The 15,522-nt window shown below is 52.9% G+C and overlaps 1 protein-coding gene across 6 annotated transcripts in view; it reads left to right on the top strand.

Moving 5' to 3' along the window:
• BMP1 (bone morphogenetic protein 1) overlaps positions 1-15,522 on the top strand; it is a 41,527-nt gene that overhangs the window by 2,179 nt on the left and 23,826 nt on the right. For 5 of the 6 annotated variants that reach the window (XR_013764136.1, XR_013764137.1, XR_013764138.1 and 2 more), the window contains exons 2-8: positions 6,184-6,297; positions 8,346-8,510; positions 8,687-8,804; positions 9,096-9,274; positions 9,763-9,868; positions 11,061-11,185; positions 11,760-11,875. Coding sequence is in view for 3 of the 6 variants with exons in the window: in XM_079142283.1 (XP_078998409.1) it covers positions 6,184-6,297; positions 8,346-8,510; positions 8,687-8,804; positions 9,096-9,274; positions 9,763-9,868; positions 11,061-11,185; positions 11,760-11,875 (923 nt within the window). In the remaining 3 variants the exon portion in view is untranslated. Of the gene's footprint in view, positions 1-6,183; positions 6,298-8,345; positions 8,511-8,686; positions 8,805-9,058; positions 9,275-9,762; positions 9,869-11,060; positions 11,186-11,759; positions 11,876-15,522 lie in introns of those variants that run through there. The other variant, XM_079142284.1, reaches the window with a different exon arrangement.

The following is a 15,522-nucleotide window of genomic DNA, read 5'->3' as shown; positions in this document are numbered from 1 at the left end:
GTGAAGTGCCAAGCTGGAGGGTAGGAGGCCCCTCCACCCCTTTTAGCCCTGATGGCGAGGACTTCAAAGTGATTGGAGGGGGCTGGGAAGGTCTGTGGAGTCTTCATAGAGAAGGGGAGGGGGAGGCCTCAAAAATGGATAGGAAGCCATGCTGATGTTGGAAATGGGAGTGATTTTGGGAACAGCAAGAGGCTGAGGCTGTATCCTCAGTCTCAGATTTCATACTAGGGTGGGGCTGGCTGAGTTGGAACTTCAAACAAGGGCTCTGGAGAAAGTTCTCCAACAGGGTGAATTGAGGCTGGTGGGGAGCTGGGCCAGGCCTTGGGGGTGGCCGAGAGGGCCCGAGAGCCTGACAGGGCCAAGCTTCAAGGTCAGATCAGGCCTCCCTCTTGGGTGTGACTGATGCTGAAGTCCCGTGGCCCACCCCTGGAGGAAAATTGGATTCTAGTTCCCAGACACACACATACACACACACACACACACACACACACACACACACACACACACACCTCAGCTGAGCCTGGCCTGCCACCCCTGAGTTGTGGGTCCCTGGGCTGCCCTCTCTGTGCCGTCTTCTCCTGCCTGGCCTTATTTCTTAACCCTTCTGCATCCAGGGGTCTAAGATGCAGAGGCCACTGTGTAGCAGGCACCGGTCTCTTTCCTTGGAATGTGGCTGGTGGCCCTGCTTACCTCGGCTTGCTCAGCCCTCCCCAGCTTTCTCCTCCTTCGCTTCCTCCACTTGCACTGTGGACCAGCCATGAGAGTCCCTTTGACTTCCCTGGCTTACCTGTGATCTCTCAGGTTGCCCTGAGGATAACCAGGCCCTGTCATTTGAAGTCGCTTTGACAGTTACTGTCTGAGTTACGGTTACTATTGCAGTAAGGACAAAATTAAGGCCCTTGGTACCCTGGAGAAGTTCCTGGACCTTCTGTGCAGGAGCAGCACAGCAGGCAGGAAACCAGACTGGTCTGCTTGTGTGTTCAGAGCTGTTTCCCCAAACCCGCTCTCTAGCCCTTGCTCAGGGAGATTCGAGGCAGCCCTGACCTCTTGCATACTGGGATGCCAGACAACAAAGGGGTCTGATTTCCAACATTGCCAGTGACCCTCAGGGCTCTGGGAAAGAACTGGAGACAGGAATTGGGGCACAGTTGATACCAAAAGCAGAGAGGTCCATGGGCCTGACCCTGAGCCAAGGAGGCCCTTGCTTCCACCCTGACCTTACCTGGTAGCTTGGAGTCTGTGGGCAGCAGCTCCCCGGCACTCCCACCACCTTGCCCTGGTGGCCTTGTGGACCAGGTGTGGACTTCAGGGTGCCTTGGGGGTAGGGTATAGGCCGTGAGCATAGCTTCTTCTGTCAGTAGACCACATCCCTCCTTCCAGACACACTGAGTCACCCACCCACTTAAGCCCCTGCTCCCTGAGTCACCCTCTCTTTTGGGTGCCCCAAGGGAAGAGGAAGACTGCCTCCCTGGGTCCTGGATGAAGGGAGCTGGTGAGATTCCTCAGGAAGAAGGCATTCCTAAGAATTCAGACTCCAGAGGTTTAGGGAGAAAATATTGGGGAAGGGGAAGAGGAGAAGGATGCAATGGGCCACTCCCCAGCCACTGTGGACCTCCTGTGGAAGGATATCCATATTGAAGAGGCTCAACTAATCTTGCCCCCTCCCCTCTCTCATGCAGTGTTCACCCCCATCCATTTCTAGGTACCCTTCTCCTTGGGGGAGTGTGGCCTGTGAATGGAGTACACACCTGCAGCTATTTGAATATTTGAAAACTTCAGAACTTACACAGAGAACTGGCTGATGTTTGTTTGTGCATATTTGTGTCTGTTTGCAAGTGGACACGTGGTTAAGTTCATTTGCACGATTGCCCCCCAGACCCCTGTGTAGAAGCCTGCCCTGCACAAAAGGCTTTGGTGCTCCACCACACCAGCCAGGCTTTTCTCCCTGTCTCCTCAAAAGAGGCAGCCTTGCCAGGCACAGTGGTGCGTGCCTATAATCACAGCCGCTCAACTCGGGAGGCTGAGACAGGAGGATCACAAGTTCAAAGCCAGCCTCAGCAATGGCGAGGTGCTAAGCAACTCAGTGAGACTCTGTCTCTCTATAAAAGACAAAATAGGGCTGGGGATGTGGCTCAGTGGTCAAGTTCGATCCCGGGTACCCCACTCCCCCTCAAAAACAGAAGAGGCAGCCTTACCGTGCCCTGGGTATGGGGATTTGGAATGCAGAGCTGACCTAGGGACAAAGTTCCTGCCCAGGTCAGGCTCATGGTTGTGGCTGTCTCCCTCTTTCCTGTTCCTGGCCTGGCTCAGGAGAGCTACAAGTGCTCCTGTCTGGTTTACAGCCAGAAAACAAAACAAAAACTTTTGATCTGTTTGAAAACAATTAATATCCTGACCCTGACCCCTGGGCTTCCTTTGGGTCAGGAGGGGCATCCTGGACTCTCTGGCCTCCAGATGCCCTAGCTTCCCCAGGTTGGGATCCCAAATGGGCAGGCTATCAGGCCTGGCTCTTGGCCAGAAGGCTCTCCTGCCACCCCACCCCTACTCCCACCCCCACTCAGTTCCCACCATTCTTCAGCCGTGACATCCCTACCACAGGGCGCCTGCTCCCAACTAAGCACCACAGCTGGGTCCTGTTCCTCCTTCTACTTGCCCTACCCTGGGTCCGTACTGCCCTGGTTCCATATGCCAGCAAGGTTCTGTGACTTCTCTCCGAAAGTTTCCCTCAATTGGGGTGCCTGTGTTAGGGACCTGTATGCCCAGGGAAGGTATAAAGCTGAAGGTATAGAGCTTCTGGGATTGACTTTGGGGTGGTATTGATCAGTTAGTGGATGCTTCCTGTGTTCTCGATTCTGTTGTAGGGGCCTCATTGCATGGCTTAGTTCATGCATGCAGGATTCTATCATTAGCCCCATTGTGTAGAGAATATTGAGGTTTAAAAGAATTTACATGACTTGTTGGCTAGAATTAGTGAGCTGGAAGTCAAAGACAGATCCAACTCAAGGACCTTGCTCTTTACCGACAAAGCAAAGACAATCTAAAAGTCTAACTACCTGAGTTCACTTGCCTTCTGTATCCATGGGTCCCACATCCATGGATTCAGCCAGCCATGGATCAAAAATATTTGGGAAAAAAATTGTGTCTGTACTGAACGTGTACAGACTTTTTCTTGTTATTATCCCTTAAATAATACATGACAACTACTTACATAGTATTTACATTGTTAGGTATTACAAGTCATCTCTAGATGACTGATTTGAAGTACACAGGAAGCTGTGGGTAGGTCCTGTGCAAATACTACTGCGTTGTATATAAGGGACTTGAGCATCGGCAGGTTCTAGTATCTGTAGGATTCTGGACCAATCCCCTGAGGAGACTGAGGGGTGACTGTGTATGGTGATGCCCGTGGGGATGGATGTGGAAACCTGGAGGTGTGTGCAAAGGTGCAAGGTGTGCAAAATTGTGGGGGTATTCATGTGGCACATGCATACCTGTGTGACATTGGCACGTAGGAGTCCACTGCATCTTCCTGGTTCTTATGGGACTGTCCATCCCATATCCTTCCTAAGGCCACTCTTGGATGTCAGCTGAGAAGCATCTTCTGTTGCTAAGTCAAGGTCACAGAGGAAGGCTCTTAAGTGAGAGAAACCTTCTTGGGCTGGGAGAGATCTGGACCAGTTGTAGGCTGATGTCCTCTCAGACCCAAGGTTCTGATCCTGCAGCCAGGAAGGTGGACTGGCATGCAGCCACAGGTTTATCTCTGAGTGTTTGCAATGAGACACTCCTGGGCAAAAGCTGGGCTGGATTGCGACTTGCTGGGTGTGTTGAGGGTGGGCCAGGATAAAATGAACGCATTAGTGTGAAAGCACACGTCATTTCAACATTTCCATAAGGTGTCATTATCGCCACTGTTATTGGCTTAGTGAGTTCAGAGCGTGCCGCTGGTTTGTGTGTGTTGGAGCTTGTGCCTGTGTGTTTTTTTAGGACTATCTGTAAGTCTGCATTTTTTTGTGGATGTGTGTTTCTAGGGGGCATCTATTTTTGTGTATTTACAGTATGGGTTCTAGGGAGGTAATGAACTTGAGTATAGCGATCACTGGACTGGGGATGGGGAGGCTTGTTATAGATCTAGCCTCTCTATCAACTAGCAGTGAGGTCTCAGTTAATCGGCTCCCTTCTAGGCCTCAGTTTCCCTCACTGTAAAATGGGTGATAGGCTAGATGACTGCTAAAGTCATTCCCGCATTCTGTTGAGCTGCATCTCAGTGTGTGTGTGTCTTGGGCGTGTTTTTGCATGTCAGAATACTGGCACAGTACTTCATTCATTCAAAAAAACATCACTTGAGTGCTTTCCACCTGAAAGCCCAGTGGTGGGCACCACTTGCATTGCAGGGACCTGTGTCTGACCTTGGTGGCTCTGCATTTGACAGCATGGGTGTGGATGTCACCCTGTGTCCACAGGAACACAGACCACATATGTCTGATTCTGCCTGTGATGAAGTAACTGTGTTTGTGTCCACCCAGTGGAGTCAGCTGGGGAGGAGAGACCTGTGTGTCAGGCCTCTAGGTTAAAACAATTTGTGTAATGCTGACCGCGTGGCCTGTGCAGCCCTCTGCCAGGATGAGAAGCAGATGTCACCATGGGCGGGGCTGCAGGGAAGCTGCTCCGGTTGCACCTCCAACTCAGCACCCCCTGCTTCAGCCCAGCCCTCCTGAAGCTCACAGCTGGGCTCTTTCAAAGTGGCCAGTTCTGTGGCTTCTGCTTCCTCTTGCTCCAGACTTCTCAAAAAGAAGATAGGCAGCTCAGCCCATCTCTCCAGAAACATCTCTCCCCAGTGCCGGAGATTGAAATGGCCTGTTTGGGGGTGTCTCTTCCCCTGGGGCCTTTCTTCTCCTGAGAGGGGACTGAGACTAGGAATCACTTGAGAACTGTTAACCCTTTCTCACCAGCTGGCAAACTCCCAGTGTGTCGACCTGCCCCAAGTCTTATTGCATTGTATTATGACTTTATTTGATCAAAATGGCATCTGTTGTATGAACACCACATGCTCTGCACAGTGCCAAAGTTATGGGCCCACAGATAGACTGTGCTAGTCAGCTTTCTGACACTCTAACAAAATAGTCAAGATAATTGACTTAAAAAGAAAATAGGTTAATTTAGTTCATGATTCTCGAGTTTCTAGTGTAAGATGGTGGCGGACATTGTTGGCTTTTGATTAGGCAGCAGCACATCATGGCAGAAGAATGTGGCAGAGCAAAACTGCTCACCTCGTCAACTAGGAGGCGAGGAGAAGAGGAAGGAGCAGTCCATAGTCCCCTTTAAAGGCACACTCCTAATGACCTAATGGCCTCCCTTAAGGCCCCACCCTTAAAGGTCCACATCACCTCTCAGTAGCACCTCCCTGGGTACCAGCCTTTCACACAGGGACATCTGGGGCAGGGGGACACTTATACAAACCATGGTATGGACACTACCATCCTGCCCCACTGTATTTTCTCCCAAGCACTTGTACTCCAGGCGGCAATGAACTGTCTGGAATTCTCCAAGTCAGTAGCTAGTCACTTATGTATTGTATAAGGTGGAATCCACAGGAGAAGGGACCTCTTCTGTCCTGCTAGTCATTGGCTAGTGCCTGACCCGGGTGCTAAGAATTGCTGAAGAATGAAGGAATATGTGACGCATTGCACTGTGTCCTTAGGGAGCTCACAGCCTGGTAGTGGTTGGGTATCTGATTTGCCAGGATTTTATTTTATTGTTTTATTTTTTGTGGGGCTGGGAGTCAAACCCAGGGCCTCATGCATGCTTTTCAGGCACATTGCCACTGACCTACGTCCCCAGCCCTTTTTCTTTTTAAAATTTTTTTAGAGATAGGGTCTCGCCCTGTTGCCCAGGCATCCTCCAAACCCCTGGGCTTAAGTGATCCTTCTGCCTTATGCAACCATGGTGTGTACTCTCCTGCCCTGCTTTTGCTGGGATTTTAGCTAAAAACTGACCGTGATCTCACAGCAGATTCTAGAAGCTGATCCCTCACTGTCCTTCTTTTTCTCCCTCCAATGGCATGTAAGGGTCAGAGTTGTTGTGGGGACCGAGCGGGCATGCCCACAGGGTCAGAGATGTCAGCAAGCTGCACCCAGTCCTAGGTAAGAGACTAACTCAGCCCCTGACCTCTTCTTTTTTCTTTAGTTGCCTTTCTTGGAGACATTGCCCTGGACGAGGAGGACTTGAGGGCCTTCCAGGTGCAGCGGGCTGCGGATCTCAGGCTGCGTACAGCCCGTAGGTCATCCATCAAAACAGCAGGTACACTGGGGACAGGCTGGTCCTCTTCATCCCAGAAATGGGTTCCAAATTTGGGGAAACAAGGAACCCCCTGTTCCCAGCCAGGGCCTTCCAGTTCAGAGGCCTTGAACTTGAACCCAGTGCATGGGTTTATCTTCCTTTGGAATATCTTTATCCCTCCCACAGAGAAGTAGGAAGTGTGGAAGGCAAGAATCCTTCCTTTCTGCTCAAAGCTTATAAAGTACTTTCAGAGATGTGGTCTAATTTGACTGTCCCCAACCACCTTCAGAGGTGTCTGTGAGGTCAACTCCTGGTTTAAACTCATAGAGGTAAAGCGACTTGCCCAAGATCACACAGCTTGTTTATGGAAGGGCTGGGACTAGAACCCATCCTTCTCCCTCTAAATCTGAGCTGCTGTGCCCAACACCATAATCTCCTGGGCCTGCTGGTCCCACTGTCCCAGCTTCTGTGCACCCTCTGGGGCCCATCTCGGGAGCTTTCTTCATGACTCTTTCCTGACTGTCTCCGAGACAGGTGGTACACCTCTGTTTTCGGTGGTCTTGATGCTCTGGTCCTAGTTTTTAGTATCTTGCTCTGCCACATGGGAATTGCTTCCATGTCTCATCTCCCTAGCTGGTCCTAAAGCGCTTCGAGGTCAGGGATGGTTCCTTCTTTTCCCTGGTGACCCAAGCCCCTAACAACTTCCCTGGCACTTGTGTGTGGAGAGGGGGAATGGAGGAATGAGGACCTGGGCTGGGTTGGCTCTTCCCAGGCTTCTTACTGTTCTATAGAGGGGCAGAGGCTTGTCACTGCTGTGCAGATGCCTGGGGCGGGTCCTGACACCCCACAGGAATTCTGCTGCTCAGGGGTGGGGACACCTCCCAGGGGTCTGCCAGGCTGTCATCCTGTCCAGCAGGAGGGAGGCTCTTGTGGGCAACCTGGAAGTAAAGGTCAGCTACCTCAGAAGGCAACTAGCATCAGAGAGAGATAGCCTGGTAGCCTGGTAGCCTGGTGACAAGTGAGGCTTACATGGCCTCAGTTGGGACTGGTAAGCATGGCACAGGGGAAGCCACACAAAGCCAACTCACCAGGTCACTTTGGGCAAAGCTTTGGCTTTAGTTTCCTCATCTGTCAGATGTAGGTAATGGCACTTGCCCACATCCTGTACAGCTGTGTGTCACGTGAAAATGTGACCCTGAGAAACTTACAGGAAACATAAAGTTCTGTGTGCTTCACAGATACCAAGTTTTGTTAGGGGGAGGGGGGGCATTTTCCAAATCCCAGATGCCCCAGGTCCTCACAGTTCCTAGGAAATGAGCACATCATTATTCTCTTTTGCAATTATAGCCATTCTTGCCATTGATGGTAGTTATGAATAGTTATAGCATAACTTCATAGTAATTATAGAACTTTGTAGTTATTCTGTGTAGTCACTGCAAACACTGAGTTAGCGAATACTGAATCATTGCTCCAGGGGAACATGGGCTCTGCCAGCTTCTGTTCACATTTTTGTTAACTGGTTACCACGTGACCTTGACTTATGTGTGTTTCATTTAAAGACATCTTATTTAATACATAGTTGATTCATGAACTCACAGCCAACAACACTGACTCAGGCCTGAACAAATTTATCTAACACATGCATTTCTCTGTAAGGCACATCCCAGCCTTCTTGTCCTTGGGGACATGAGATAGCACTTTACATTACACTTGAGAACCATTTTAAACAGCAAAATCATCAACAAGATGCACCAAAATGCAAAGAACATGGCACTCAATAAACCTTAGAAAGGACACTTGTTTATAGTATGAGAGCTGAAGCAAGGCAGTGTCACCTCGTTCAGCTTCAGCTGGGACGGTACATGCCGGGTAACAACTTTTACACTGCTCTGTGCTTCCATGAATGACCGTGAAAGCCCTGAAAGTTGACCTCGGGGTTACAGATGCACTTTAGCAGGTAGGCAAATTCACAAATACAGAATCCACAAACAAGGGGGCCCCTCTGTACTTTATCTCCTCCTCCTGCCCTCCGCCCACCTGCTGCCAAAGCCTTCCTCTTTGAATTCCAGGAAACTCTTCTGCCCCTGGCTGCCAGGGTGCTAGTGGGCAGCCTCAGAGGGAATCCCAGGGGAGATGGAGAGGCAGGCCCCGGAGCCGGCGGGCAGCAACCTCCAGACCAGAACGTGTGTGGCCCGATGGGGTCATCCCCTTTGTCATTGGGGGAAACTTCACTGGTGAGTGGCTGCTGTGGGGCCCAGGCACGGCCTGTATCTGGCTCTGGCCTTGCTGCTTTGGCCTGTCTGCCTGCAAATTCCTGTTGAGCAGTGCTCAGAATGGCTGGGATGCTCTAGCAGCGTGTGGCAGTGGGCCGCCTGGGCACTGTGAGAGCCTGCTTCCTTCCTCCTGGCAGGCAGCCAGAGGGCAGTCTTTCGGCAGGCCATGAGGCACTGGGAGAAGCACACCTGTGTCACCTTCTTGGAGCGCACCGATGAGGACAGCTATATTGTATTCACCTATCGACCCTGCGGGTGAGCAGGGACCCGTGGGTACTGCACTCCTGGCCATGACCCTTACCCAGGTTTTGCCTTGGGCTCTGCCGCTGCCTCCAGCTGTGCACCGCCCTGTTGTGCCAATTCCCTCCCACCATGGGGTATCTCGCTGTTGATGTGGCTTTGACCCTGGCACACAGCCTGGGCATTGGGTGCTCAGGGACCCCCCACCCCTCCACTCCCCTGCCAACCTGGCAGCCTGGCCCGGCCCCTGAGTGGATGCACTCCCCCAGCTCGGGACCGCCCCCCTGAGCTGGCCCCGCCCTCCAGGTGCTGCTCCTACGTGGGTCGTCGTGGTGGGGGCCCCCAGGCCATCTCCATTGGCAAGAACTGTGACAAGTTTGGCATTGTGGTCCATGAGTTGGGCCACGTCATCGGCTTCTGGCACGAACATACAAGGCCCGACCGGGACCGCCATGTCTCCATTGTGCGAGAGAACATCCAGCCAGGTAGGAGGCACCCTCCCTCCTGGGTGGGAGCTGCATGGGCTGCCTGAGGGCTGGGTCAGGACCTCCCTCAGGCATCTGCTCAGGGCTGGTAGCAGCTGCCCAGGCGCAGGTTCGGCTGACCTGGAGGGTGGAGCTGGGGTGCCAGCAGCCCATACCTGGATGCTCCTGCAGGCCTTTCTCTTCACCTTTCCATGGCCTCCTGCACTCTACCAGTTGTCTTCTAGGGTTTTCTTCCCTCAGCCTCCATCTCCTGTCCCCTCTGGCTTACCCCCTCTGTCGACCAGACATTCTCTACTCCACTGCTCCCTTCCCATAGTCCCTTGGGCCTCCTTCCAGTAGGTCCTCCAGTCACTGGCTTCTCTTCTGGAAGGCCTCCCCAACCCCAGGCTTCCCTTGGCCGCTCCCCAGGCCCTCAGGTAGGCCCCCTGCAGATACAGGGAGGACGCAGGCTCCTGCCTCCCCCCACACCCTTTATCCGGTCTTCGCAGGGCAGGAGTATAACTTCCTGAAGATGGAGATACAGGAGGTGGAGTCCCTGGGGGAGACTTACGATTTTGATAGTATCATGCACTATGCCCGGAATACCTTCTCCAGGTGAGAGATAGGCTGGACCTCCTTTGTGGCGCCCACCCAGCCCTGCCTTCTGGAAGCCATTTCCTTTCCACCTCCTGCTTTGCACTGGCCCATCCTTCTGCCACAGGCCTCGAGGACAAGTGCCCTCTGGGTGCCTGCTGCCGTGGTGGGTATTGCCGGTTGCCCTGCACACCTGGCTCCCACCCTGGACCAGCCCCCACCTCCAGCTCACAAGACACCCTCCTTACCTTGGCCTGCTTCCCAGAAGACATTCAGAGCCCCCTGAGGGGGTGGCCCAGCCTCCCCTCCCTGAGCGTGGGAAGTGGCCTTCCCTCCTCCTCATGGGCCTTCCTGGACTGGCCTTTCCCAAGCCTGGCTCTTTCCTCATCCCTTCCCTTTCCAGAAGGTAGCCCTTCCCCCTGTCTCAGAGCTCCTTCTAGGCACTCTTTTCCTGCCTCCAGACCTGAGGGAACAGAGGTCAGGAGGGGTAGTGAGGTCATTCTGCCCTCCACACCCACAGACCCTCCCGACGTTTCCCACTGCATCCCCACCCCCTGCTGTGATCTGCCCAGCTGGGTGTGAGTCAGGGGCCCTGGGGAGGCGAGGGCCGCAGACTTCTCCTTCCTTCTGCTCCTCCCACATGGAAACACCCAGGGTTTAGCAGGGAGGAACCAAAGGCCAGGGCACTGGTAGATTGGGAGTTGGTGGGACTGTCCCCATGGTCTGGGCTGGCCACGGTGGAACCTGCCTTTGTCCTTTGGCCTCACTCCAGGTGCTTTCAGATGCTGCCCTGTCAGCAGGGTGACGAGTTGGCCTGTTATCCTGGGAGAAGTTCCCCAGGGCTGAATCAGCATGAGGGGCCACAGAGGCCGGAGCCGGTGGGGCTGCAGAGATGATGGATGGGGGCCTGCAGCTCTCCTGGGGTTGAGAGTCAGGGCCAGACCGAGCTGTGGTCCCCAGGACATCACTGGCCTGGGTCTCTGACATCCCAAAGCATACCAGTTTCTGTGGTATGGCTGCCACGGAGCAGGGTGGCTGCTGGTCAGTGGGCAGCTTAATGACAGGGTGAGACGTCTCCACCCGTCCCTGACCCTGCCGAGGAATGTCTGGGCTCTGGCAGGGTCGTGACCTGTGGGTGCACATGGCTGAGCCACCCCTCCTCCCTCACCTACCTTCCCACGGACTCCCGCTAACACTCTCCATTTCCTCCTAGGGGCATCTTCCTGGACACCATTGTTCCCAAGTATGAGGTGAATGGGGTGAAGCCCCCCATTGGCCAAAGGACCCGGCTCAGCAAAGGAGACATCGCCCAGGCCCGCAAGCTCTACAAGTGCCCAGGTCAGAGCAGGGAAGGGACAGGCCAGGCAGGGTGGAAGGCAGGGTCTGGGGCCACTAAGAGGGTCAGAGCTGTAAGCCTTAGAGGAGGGTGTCAGGAGAGGCACGTGGAGGGTGGGCCAGGTCTCACTCAAGGAGTGGAATTGGGTCTAGGATCTGGTGGTGTGGGAAGCGGAGCTGGCACCCGGGGCTGGCAGAGGAGGGGGGAATCAGGGGCTCAGGACAGAGGGCTGGGGAGAGGGAGGGCTAGTGAGCAGGAGCAGGAAAGGTGGGGAAGAAATCATTCCAGGGGAGCGGGGAGGAACGGAGGCCCACCACAGGAACTTGACCTTAACTGTGGAGCCCGTGTCACCCTGGCGACGTGGCATCCTGTTACCCTGGCAGCAGTGGCCCTGGGAGCTAGGATGTGAGTGCTCGTGTGAGCAGGAGGGTGGATTTTCAAGGGGCAGGGCCAGCCCCTCTCCTCAGCCATTCCTCTCTCCCCCAAAGGCGGCCAGGGCTCAGGGGTGGGTGAGCCAGAAGGCAGGGGGATTCGGCGCCTGCAGCCCGCTGTGCAGTCATTTCCTTTCCTTGACAGCCTGCGGAGAGACCCTACAGGACAGCACAGGCAACTTCTCCTCCCCTGAGTACCCCAACGGCTACTCAGCCCACATGCACTGCGTATGGCGCATCTCTGTCACGCCCGGGGAGAAGGTAACCGCGGTCCTGAGCCCCGAGTTTCCCCTCCTCTACCAGGACCCCAGGAGTGGGACAGCATTTCCTCTGGGGAGCCCCAGCCCAGGGTCTGGTCCCACGTGGGGGTCAATGTGGATGCCGGTGACCACTGCTGCAAGAAGGGGCTTCTGCCCATGGGCAGCCTTCCTCCACCTTGGGGACTGTAAGAGGGCACTCCTTTCCAGAAGGTGTTGCTGTGCGTGTCTGCCGTGCAGGGCAGTTGGACTGCCCAGCTCTTCCGGAGTGATCTCCGAGGTGCTTGTCACCTAGCCTCTTGCCCTTCTGTCCGCCACCCTGTGTCATTTCACAGAGGAGGCAACTGAGGCACAGGGAGGTTCCGTAACTTGCTGCGGGTCACACAGTTGACAAGGAGTGAGGTGGGATTTGAACCCTTGCCCGGGCTGGGTTTCATCCCAGCCTTGTCCCTGCCGGCCTTTGCGCTTGGATGAACTGCTCAGCCCCAGCCCGAGTCTCTCATCCGCCTCATCAGGGCTTGGGCCAGGGGTTCCTGCAGGGCCCTTGTGGTTCTGATGAGCTGTGGTCTGGTCTGGGAAGAGTTAGGGACCCAGACAAAGGCCTCCCGCAGGATGCTACCTGGTGTCCTTCTTCCCACCCTTCCTCCTGCTGCTGGGATCCTCCAGTCTCGGCCCCAGGGGCCTGACTTTGTGACCCTGGCTCCCTCACTCCTCTCCTCCACTCTCTGCGTCACCTGTGGATCATTCCTGATCCGAAGAGGAAGCTCAGCCTCTGTCCCTCTTACGGGGCGAACCTGGTTCTCACAGTCGCTGCCTTTGTGGGACTGGCTTGGGTAGACTATGGAAGGAGGTCAAAGCCATCTCAGCAGTCCTCCTGCAGGAAGTCTGCCCTGGTGGACACCAAGTAACCACGGGCCCAGAGCCTATCTGGTGCCGCCTCCCCAGCAGGGTTGATCCGCCTGGTTTGAATTCCTGAGGCGATGAGGGGCTCACTACTTCTCAGAATATTCTGTCCATTCTCTAGCCAGCTCTTAATAAAGAGGGGAAACTACCATCCCTGCAGTCTCCCAGTCCTTCCCTCCAGAGCTCTTCCTGGTAACTCACCTCCCTGTTTCCCCGTCAGCCCTCCCAGTCTGGGAGGCCACTCTCCTGCCTCCTCAGAGCTATGCGTGGGCTTGTCACGTGGAGTCTGAATTTCTCAGCCACCCCAGACCCACATTCCTTCATATTCTTAATGCTTCCAGGAGTAAGCTGCGAGACTTTACTCCCCTTGACTGAAGTGTGGAGTCCCGTCACCCAGCAGGTGGCCGTGCTTCTTACCTGTGCCATGGCTCCTTTGACAAGCATGTCTTCATGTCCTCTTCCTGCTCTTTGATCAAAATGCAGACAGGACATAAACCAAAGCAGATCCAAGCTCTACCTCAAACTGACATGGATACATTTACTTGCAGTGTAATAACTTAACATTACCTGTTGATGGGGATGTGTCTCCTTCTGAGACCTCTCCTTAGTCATCTCTCTTTCCCTGGCACAAGAGGTGGTTAATAAATGCTGAATACCTAAGCTGGAATATCTTAGCAGACTACAGCCACTGTTCGGCCAGAGGGTAAAACCCCTTTGAAAATGGGAGCAAAACACATTTGATGCCCTGTGATCAGGTTCTTCTTTTCTGAATGGTCACAGAGCATCTGTTTCACTGGGGATTGACAGCTCAGTGGTTTGCAATTCCCAGAATCCACTCCCAACCCCATCCCAACCCCCACTCCAAACCATACACACACCACACTTGAAGATGGGGAAAGCTTCTGTTCTGAGTTCTCAAGATTACACACGCTGATCACATCTGCAAGTTATTTGAGTGTCCTCTGATGTCATTTGTGAGCCTAGAGAGAAACGCCAATAGAGAGAGGTCCTCACTGACTCTTTCTCCTATATTATTGAACAGCTTCTATTTCCTGTACAAATGATGCTGAGGTTTATTTTTGCAATCCAAAGATTGTTCTCAAGTGTAATATACTTTAAAAAAATTTTTTTTTGTAGTTGTGCTATGTACAGAATGGCTTTGTTTTATTAGTTTATTTTAGGTGGTGCTGAGGATCAAACCCAGTGCCTTACACGTGCCCGGCAAGCGCTCTGCCACTGAGCTACAGCCCCTGCCCACGTGTGACATACTTTTATTGAGAATTGAGTAATTTTGTCTTCTCTCTTGGATGGCATTTGACCATCTTCCCTCAAAAGGGAATGTTCTTCTCATTCCAAATCTCACTTTAAATTGCAGTCCTTTTTGCTATTTTGAAATGACTAAACTGACTTCCTTCTTCCTTCTTCCAAGGATCATCACTACTCCAGCCTTTGGAAGTATCACCTGCAAATAATAATGACAACAGCAGCCAATTATTGAGCATATGATTGGCCATGCTTTGGCTTGTGTTCAGTTCTTTTTCTTTTTTTTTTTTTTTTGGCACTGGAGATTGAGCCCAGGTATGCTTTACCCTGAGCTACATCTCCAGGCCTTATTTTTTATTTTAAGAAAAGATCTCACAAAATTGCTTAGGGTCTCAACTAAGTTGCTGAGGCTGGCCTCAAACTTGTGATCCTCCTGCCCCAGCTTCCTGAATTGCTGGAACGATAGGTGTGCTTCATCATACCAGCATGCGTTCAGTTCTTTGCATGTGTTATATCTTTTAATTAATACAACAATGTTATAGACCCAGTCGTCCCTGTTTTGTGTATGATAAAATGGATTTGGAAGATTTAGTAACTGGCCCAAGATCACAGAACCTAGATTATGACACACGAGTCTGAGATTCCCAGTGTAGCATGTTGATCTAAAACCCTGCAGCATTTCAAATGACTTTGATGCTCTTCAGCAAACCCGTGTGCCAAACCTGATGTCACAGGCAGTTCAGGCCTCAAGAGGAATGGAGTCAGGTAGGGTGCTGCTTTCTTTTCTGCTGGAGTTTGACTCAGTCAGCAGGGTGAGGTGGCTTGGCCAGGAGCAACTTCCTTCCCTGTTCCTGAAAGCATGTGTCCCAGGTCACTAGTGGACACCTGGCCCTGACCTGGGAGCCTGTTTGTGCTGCCAGCCCCCTCCCTCCATAATTCCCAGAAGACTCCACCAGTTTTCAGAAGCCTGTGTGTAACACCAGGAGAAGTGAGCTAAGGTTAAAAATTCCAAATCGATCAATGCATTGTTGCAGAAATGCATTGAATAGAAAGCAGTCCAGCTGTAAGTGAACCCAAGCTAGCACCCTGGGGACCTTGACATTGAAGGCTGGTGTCCTAGAATAATAGTGGCCACTTTTTGCTGTTGTTCTTCTTTTGCATCCCACTTAAAACTTGCAATTGCAATCTTTTCCACAGTTTGGAACTGGCAAGGCCCTGTCTTTGTTATTATAACAATGACATGCCAGACAAAGTACTGGGCATCTGACCTCACTATTCCCCACGATTTAAGGGCTGGGTACTGTCACCACTACTGTGTAGGTGAAGGAATTGAGGCTCAAAGCGCTTGGGGAACCTGCCCGGGTCTACTCAGGGAGCAGCGGTGCCACTGGCACACAGTTCTGCTCTACCCGACTCCAAAGTCAGATCTTTCATCAGTGAACCTTCTGTAAAGCCACCTGCTCTAGCGGGTGGACTTTGACATCT

The sequence above is a fragment of the Sciurus vulgaris genome (assembly GCF_902686455.1).
Source record: "Sciurus vulgaris genome assembly, chromosome: 5".
Classification (NCBI taxonomy): Eukaryota; Metazoa; Chordata; class Mammalia; order Rodentia; family Sciuridae; genus Sciurus; species Sciurus vulgaris.
Note: the sequence above shows the minus strand (reverse complement) of the source record. Positions and strands in the feature narration are given on the sequence as shown.